This window comes from Castor canadensis, chromosome 9 (genome assembly GCF_047511655.1).
Source record: "Castor canadensis chromosome 9, mCasCan1.hap1v2, whole genome shotgun sequence".
Lineage (NCBI taxonomy): Eukaryota > Metazoa > Chordata > Mammalia > Rodentia > Castoridae > Castor > Castor canadensis.
Window position 1 is genome coordinate 86,416,223 of NC_133394.1, and position 7,667 is coordinate 86,423,889.

The 7,667-nt window shown below is 40.8% G+C and overlaps 1 protein-coding gene and 1 pseudogene across 3 annotated transcripts in view; both read left to right on the forward strand.

Moving 5' to 3' along the window:
- LOC109679976 (transmembrane protein 150C) overlaps window positions 1–7,232 on the forward strand; it is a 79,976-nt gene extending 72,744 nt beyond the window's left edge. For all 3 annotated transcript variants that reach the window (XM_074041896.1, XM_074041895.1, XM_074041894.1), the window contains exons 7-8: window positions 3,264–3,441; window positions 5,430–7,232. In XM_074041896.1, coding sequence (XP_073897997.1) covers window positions 3,264–3,441; window positions 5,430–5,638 — 387 coding nt within the window. In that variant the 3' untranslated portion in view covers window positions 5,639–7,232. The remainder of the gene's footprint in view (window positions 1–3,263; window positions 3,442–5,429) is intronic.
- On the forward strand, window positions 45–3,257 carry LOC109679984 (adenosine 5'-monophosphoramidase HINT1 pseudogene; annotated as a pseudogene).
- Window positions 7,233–7,667: the final 435 nt, after the last annotated feature.

Sequence of the window (7,667 nt, forward strand, 5' to 3'; positions counted from 1 at the left end):
CACTGATCCTGACCCTCTTCTCCCATCTGTTGAATGAAATCCACATGATGTAAGATCCCCAACATTCTAGTGAGCATTTAGTAATGTTCCTACTGAAAATATGGTAGTGGAATTTCTAACCCTCTCTCCAGCTCATTCATTAAGCCAGGATCACTTTCCCCAAGACTTCCCTTTGGCACACAGTAACAACGAGCCAAGTGTTAAACCATAACTATACAAGTTCTAAGTAAGTTTTTTTTTTTCTTGGCTTGATGAGTTGTTTGACAGGTAATTCCACAAATTCCTCATTCTAGATCCCATCTCATATTAAGTTAGACAATGAGAAAGCTGCATTCTTAGAACACAGGGGCTAGGGAAATTATTGTCAGGAGAATATTTAAGAGTTCATCCTGTTAAGATGCAAATGCTGGGTTACAGGGCATCATTCTTGAGCTCTTGGTGGGAGCCCATCCCTTACTTGCTGGCCTATGCTGCAGACACAGGCCTGGTATGCAGTGCTCAGTAACTGTGCTCTCCACCAGGGCTTGATGAGTTATTGAGTGCACATTTGGTTCTGTATTACAGTCCTAGAAGAATCCTAGAGGTGGGTTGCAAAGGTGAACCACAAATATTCAAAACTATGAATGATGACACCACATATGAAGAACACTTGCTGGAATATCTACAGGGAATACACAGGAAACAAATAACAAATTAATTACCTGTGGAGAAACCAGATGGCTGGTGTACGTGAGAAGACATACACTTTCCAATCAATACCCGTTTTTTTATACAATGTCTTTGGGGTTTGAACTCAGGGCCTCACGCTTGCTAGTCAGTGCTCTACCAGTTGAGACACTCTGCCAGCCCTTTTTCGTGTTGGATATTTTCAAGACAGGGTCTCAAGAACTATTTGCCAAGGATGGGTTTGAATTGCAGTCCTCCAATTCTCTGCCTCCTGAGTAGCTAGGATTACAGGCGTGAGCCACTGGTTCCTGGCACAGTACTCATTTTTAAATATTAACTATAAAAATTTCAACCATGTGACCACATTATCTACTCTTTAAATCATGTTAAAAAAAGATAATAAATGAAATAGATTATATACAGCATGGAAAGCCCAGTTCCTAGAAGTGAAACTTTTTTTTTTAAGTTTTTTTTCCTTTTTTTGCTTTTTCTTTTTCTTTTTTATTGTGCTGAGGGTAGAAGTGAAATTGAAATTTAATTTCAGGAACCTTTTTATTTTTGGTGGTAGTGCTGGGCTTTGAGCTAAGGGTCTCATCCTTGGTAGGCAAGTGCTCTACTGCTTGAGCCATGCCCTACCCTAAGGAATCATTTTAAAAAATGAATTTTGAAATTATGAGGGGGAAAATGGTTTCTTCAAAAAAAAAAGTTGGGGGGGGGAATGGGATTCCTACAACCAAGAACAATAGAAAAAAAATTGAAGCCCACCATGGTGGTGCATGCCTGTAATCCCAGCACTTGGGAGGCTGAGGCAGGAGGATCACAAGTTCAAGGCTAGTCCATGAGACACTGTCTCAAAAAACAACACCCAAAAAAAGAAAGAAAGGAAAGAAGGAAGGAAGGAAAGAAGGGACGGGGGGAGGGAAGGAAGAAGAGGGGGAGGGAGGGAGGAAGGAAGGAAGGAAGGAAGGAAGGAAGGAAGGAAAAATTATAGTGGAAAAGCAATATTAACTTGATGCAACAGTTATTCACAACAATGTCAAACAACAAACCACCTGAAGGCAATGGTAATTTAAAAAGACAATATTTTCACCATAGTTTTAAAGCTATCTCTTGAACAGTTGATTTTATTTTCCTATATGTGCAATTAAAATCTATATAATTACAAAAGGAGTTTTAAATGATACAGTTTTAAAAATAAGTGGGTCATGATTTGGAAATTCTACATCTTTAACCCACAACTGAAATAACACAGTTGAGTCTCATTTACCCTACTGACTCTATAAAAGCTTCAACTGAATCTTCAAATAACATTGTCTTTAAGGGTCTCTAGATATGGCAAAACATATGGTGGCAGTTTTTCTTATTACTATAGGAAAACCAAACCCAAAGAATTCCCATTGATGGAGCTAGTGGAATAGCTCAAGTGGTAGAGCCCCTGCCCAGCAAGTGTGAGGCCCTGAGTTCAAACCCCAGTATCACCAAGAATTCCCATTAACAATGAATTGGTACTTCCCCTGACCCACCAGGAAAGGAGGCCAAGATGACATCGGCCCTCAGGTCACCCGGCCTGGTGGCAACATGGTCTTTGGGAAGATCACACACAAGGAAATTCCAGCCAAAATCATTTTTGAGGATGACCAGTGTCTTGCTTTTCATGACATTTTCCCTCTTGCACCATGATATGCAAGAAACATCTGACCCAGACTTCTGCAGCAGAAAGGGATGACCAAGTCTTCTCAGACACTCAATGATTGTTGAGAAAAAATGCGCCATTGATCCAGGCCTGATGAAGGATTACTGAATGGTGGTGAACGAAGGTGCAGAAGGGGATAATCTGTCTGTCATGTTTGTGTCCATGTTCTTGGAGATTGGCTGATGAATCGGCCTCCTGGTTAAGCATATTTATTTGGGTGATAATTTCCTCCTTTTCAGCAGTGATTAAGTTTGCAAGCTCCAATATGCTAAACAGTGCACTTATTTTGCCTATGGAGAAGTTGAATAAATAATTTATAATAATAATTTATTCAATAAATAATTTAAAAAGACATTGTTGCATGAACTTAAAAAAAAAAAAAAGCAATGGTTACAATTCAACAGGCCAGCTGTCCCAAGGGGTCAGAGTTGTCTGTCTATGCCAATTAAATCTTGACTTGCCCAGAATTGGCCATCTTCAGTTAGTAAATACACAGCCAGCTCCTCTATCTTATTTTCTTAGCTTGGAAAACAAAGTTTGGGATTCATGCCCATAGAAACTTTGACATTTCCTTTTTATGTAACTCCCCTGGTTTTTGCTTTTCCTTTCCCAAAAGCTTTTCTGGAAAGTAAATTCAAGGACTAGATCACTGCCACCTACATGGTTTTTCCAAGCAAATGTTTTTAGGGAACTATTTATTTCCTTTCTTCACTTCAGAGTTTGATTCATTTGAGAATAGACACAAAGAGCCAATGGAGATGAAGAACCTAATCCTTCTAAAACCTGTCAGTAAAACATTATCTCTGAATCTCAGAACTTAGCTGTCTCTTTTCCTATCTTCTCCCCTTCACATTGTACATCTTCTTTTCTAAATGGACTTCCATATGTCATTATCTGCCCATAGCTCACAAATGATGAAGAAATCCACAATGTGGGAACATCCTTGACCTTTGGATTTGGCACATTGACCTGCTGGATCCAGGCTGCGCTGACTCTCAAAGTCAACATCAAGAATGAAGGACGGAAGGTTGGAATTCCACGAGTTATTCTGTCAGCATCTATCACTCTCTGTGTAGTCCTCTGTATCCTTTGAATATGAAAAGGTTCTTTGACAGTGAGATTACACACAGATAAGTTGCCTATGTAGAAGATGAGACATTTGCCATTTCCAGTGGGTTAGGATAACCATAGATCATCTCAGAATTTTAAGACAAAGCAGAAAACTAAATGGGTATAAAAACCATAAAAAATGGTCTTTGATATAACCATTTTTTTCAAGCCAAGGAGAGATGGAGAGCTAATAAAACAAGTTCTGCCTTCTCAAAATTGTTTCCATCTGTAGGAAAGACGCCACACATACTTGTCTCACCAATGACGTGAAAGTTTCCTTTGTGAAAGACATAGGTACATAACGAAAAAAAGAACTGTGATTTTCTTCTCCGTCTTAAAAATTTTCATTTGTGACTTAAGTCCTATTTTGTCATATAATTTATTAGCTCTAAAATGAATTTCAGGGTACAAAGATGTTTATATTTTTCAGCAAAATAAACTTTTCTGGGAAAACAATTCAAGAACTAGATTATGCTGCATGTGTAGTTTTTCTAAACAAATACTTGCGGTTTAGGGTACTGTTCTTTTCCTCCCCTCAGAGTTTGAACCAATTGAGAACAGACATGAGGAGCCAGATGGGGGATGAAGAAATCAGCCTTTATTCCCAGTAAACTTGGAAGGAAAATGCTTCAGGCCCCATCTCCTGTACCCTGGAATTCAATTTATCTGCCCAGTAACAAGCAGAGAAACCAGGGAAAGGCAGAGCGCCTCACTTCCCACAACCCCAGACAAATCCCACAAAGATAGTCTAGTTAGGATGGAGTGCAGTGACCCCCACTTTCTGGTAGCATGGCCCCATAGAAACCTGCCAGTTCTGACCCCGCCAATCACATCACACAAGTGTGCTCTCCAATAGGTCCTCCTCAGCAAACCAGAGAAGAAAGGAATTAAGATTCCCAAGTGCATGGCTAATACAATTATGCGTCTTCAGTCACAGTAATCAACAATGTTCACTGAGCATTTACAATGTGTTAGACATTGTTCTAAGCACTTTAAATGAATCAACTCTTAATCCTCACTTAACAAATAAGACTAGGGACTCACAGGCAGGTTAATTTGCCCAAGATCACACAAATAGCATGTAGTGGATCAAGATTTAAACTTGAGCTCAGACACTGCACCGTCCCCCGTGGAAAAAGAGGTTTTAAAATATGACATTTGGCTCTCAGAGATTTTCTCTAGTTAGCACAGGGTTTGGAGTCTTTTATTTCTTCTTCCCTTACTCACTACCATTCAGTCATTATGCCGTGTTTCTGGAGCTTTTTGCAGTCATGTGAGACAGAGAACATTTAAGGCCTTAAAATTTTGCCAGGTGGGGTAGCTCCCTTCTGGAATCCCAACTAGCAGAAAGTGGAGATAGGATGTCCCTCTGGACCTAAAAAAAAAAAAAGAAAAGATCCTACCTGAACAATAGACTGAAGAAAAAAGGCCTGGGGTGTGGCTCATGTGTTAAAGCACTTAGTACGAGGACTTAGCACGAGGCCTTGAGTGCATGTGTATATTAATCTACAGCCATTTTTTTTCTTTTATTTATATGTGCATACAATGTTTGGGTCATTTCTGCTCCCCCTTCGCCCCGCCCCCTCCCTTATCCCCCCGCAATCTGTAGTCATTTGCTGTAGTGTTTTTTAACCATAGCTTTATTTTTGTGATTTGGAGCTGCAGTCCTTTTGCTAGGTGTTGAATATGCTTGGCCTGGGAGTCAGAGTGCGTGTGTGAATCTCATTCCGCACCATGAATACCTGCCTGACTTCAGGCAAGGCATTTACCCACTTGGCTTCAGTTTCTTTTTATAACACGGATGATAATAGGATTGCTGTGAGGATTAAGAGATTATTCACAGAAGCACATCTGGCACAGAGAACTCAATAATATGTATTATTACACACAGAGATGATACTAGTGAGGGAGACCTGGCCTGTCGCTGGTGGAGGATTCCTTCCTTGACTGCTTTCCCCAGACTTCATCCTCATGGCTCAAGACATCCACATGTATGCAGCCAGGGTCCAGTGGGGCCTGGTCATGTGCTTCCTGTCTTACTTTGGTACCTTTGCCGTGGAGTTCCGGCATTACCGCTACGAAATTGTGTGTTCTGAGTACCAGGAGAATTTCCTCAGCTTCTCAGAAAGTCTATCAGAAGCTTCTGAATACCAAACCGACCAGGTGTAACCTATCTTTTATCTTTCTGCTGAGGTGGGTGTGACAATGGGGGAGGGGTCAGGCACACTCACAGGACTTGACACACAACCTCATGACATGTTGTACAACACACACACACACACACACACACTCACAGCCACATTTGCCAAATGAGCTTTTCAGGGCGAGTTATTTCTTTAATGAAAAAGCACAAGCCCTTATGTGTCAAAATACACGCTGTTACACTGAAAATATATGCACGACAGAGCCAGAAGCTTGTGCATGGTCACCTCTCCATCCCCACCCCTCCCAGTATGCCTTGCTCTTTTCATCCTCTTCACATTTCAAACATGGTCTCCCTACTACAGAGTAGGGTGGGCCAAATGTAACATGAAAAGAATGCCAACTCCCTAAGTTGCCTTCAGGTCCAAAGGGCTTGGAACTAGCTCACAAGGAGTTGTGAATTTAGCACTCACACCTTGAATGGATAATCAAGCATCACCTGATTGGATGGATGCTGTTTGGAAATGTGACCCCGGGTAGCCCGTGAAAAAGCATGGACAGAACTTTCCTGCCAGGCTCCCTTCATCATTGTTCTTCGTCGGCTGTGTGAATCCACTGAAAGGAAAATGCTTCAAAAGTGTGAGAAGGAAGCACACCATCATGTTTTGGACTTGATTCACTGTGCCTGAGAAAGAGCTCCAAATAAGAATGTTCATGGGGACATGGGATGCCAGGCATGGCACAAGATGGAGACAGCAAGGCAGGGTTTAGTTTTTGCTTCCACAGTATGTCGTATACAGTTTCTGTTTTATATTTCATGGTTTATGTCTTTTTTTAAGTAACTATCATGAGTCTTTCTGAACCTCATGGACAATGATGTTGTAGACCAAAGGCAAGAACTGGCTTTACTTTGGGTTAAAATATGGAAGGAGAAGAAGCAGAAGAAGAAGGAAGAAGAAGAAGAAGAAGAAGAAGAAGAAGAAGAAGAAGAAGAAGAAAAAAAAGGTCACATGTAGGCTGACTTTATGTTTGAAGCTAAGAAAAAGATTCACAGAGAAATATAAAGAAAGCTGCACCTGTGGAAGTAATACAAGGAGCCCCTGCTGGGCACTTAGAAAAGACAGAGTAGAGCACCTTGCAAGTTTAAATCGGGGGAGACTTTTATACATGTATCTGTGGCTAAATTTGGTAGTTTTTGGGTTAAGGGCATTTCAAACTTGGAATTTGTAGAAGCCAATTAAGAAATTAACCTCCTCCTATACTGGCACAACTGGTCCCCTACTAACATGTGGTTCCCACCGCTGAGAGTTGAGAAGTCAGACTATAGGTGTGGGGTTGGTTCAAAGCGTTGCTTACAAAGAACAGAATTCCAAACCCACAGGCCAGCAGCATGCTGGGCCGGATAGACAGAACCCTCAAGGGCACCTGTTCAAGAAATCCCCAGATTTGCTTCACAGGGGCCTGGGATATGGTAGAACATAATGTGAAAAATGTTCTTAAATTCAAAGTCTGAGCTTCCTAAGGAGGGGGGTTGATGTCTGTCCATCTCTGTGTTTATCCCCACTTCCTAGCATAGTGCCTGGCACATATTAGGTGCTCAATAAATATTTGTTGAGTAGAATTATTGAGTAGGATCATTTGTGAATGGGGAAAAAGGAGTGTCAAAGTGAAACTCAAAGATGTGTGTGAGAACAGAAGCTGGCTGCTTCATGTGAGACAGAAAGGGAGGAGGAGGGATAGAATCCCTAAAAGGTATAAGTGGTATGTGAGGCACAGATCCAAGCAGGGAGTGTTCTCCTGTTGAAAAGGCATCTTACTGTAAATAGTCCAAGGTGACATTTATTAGTTTTGAATACTACTTTCGGGTTTCTTTTTTCATTTTTATATTTTGAAGATTTTATCAAAGAACAAAGATTTATGAAGTTTTATTTTAGTCTATATGATCCAAATTAAACAGCTTTTGGTGATGCACTTGTAGACTTTCTTAAGAGTATATCGAGTAGCACATTTTAGCAGAATCAAGCAATGACTAATATTCATTGGGATCTGGTCACTA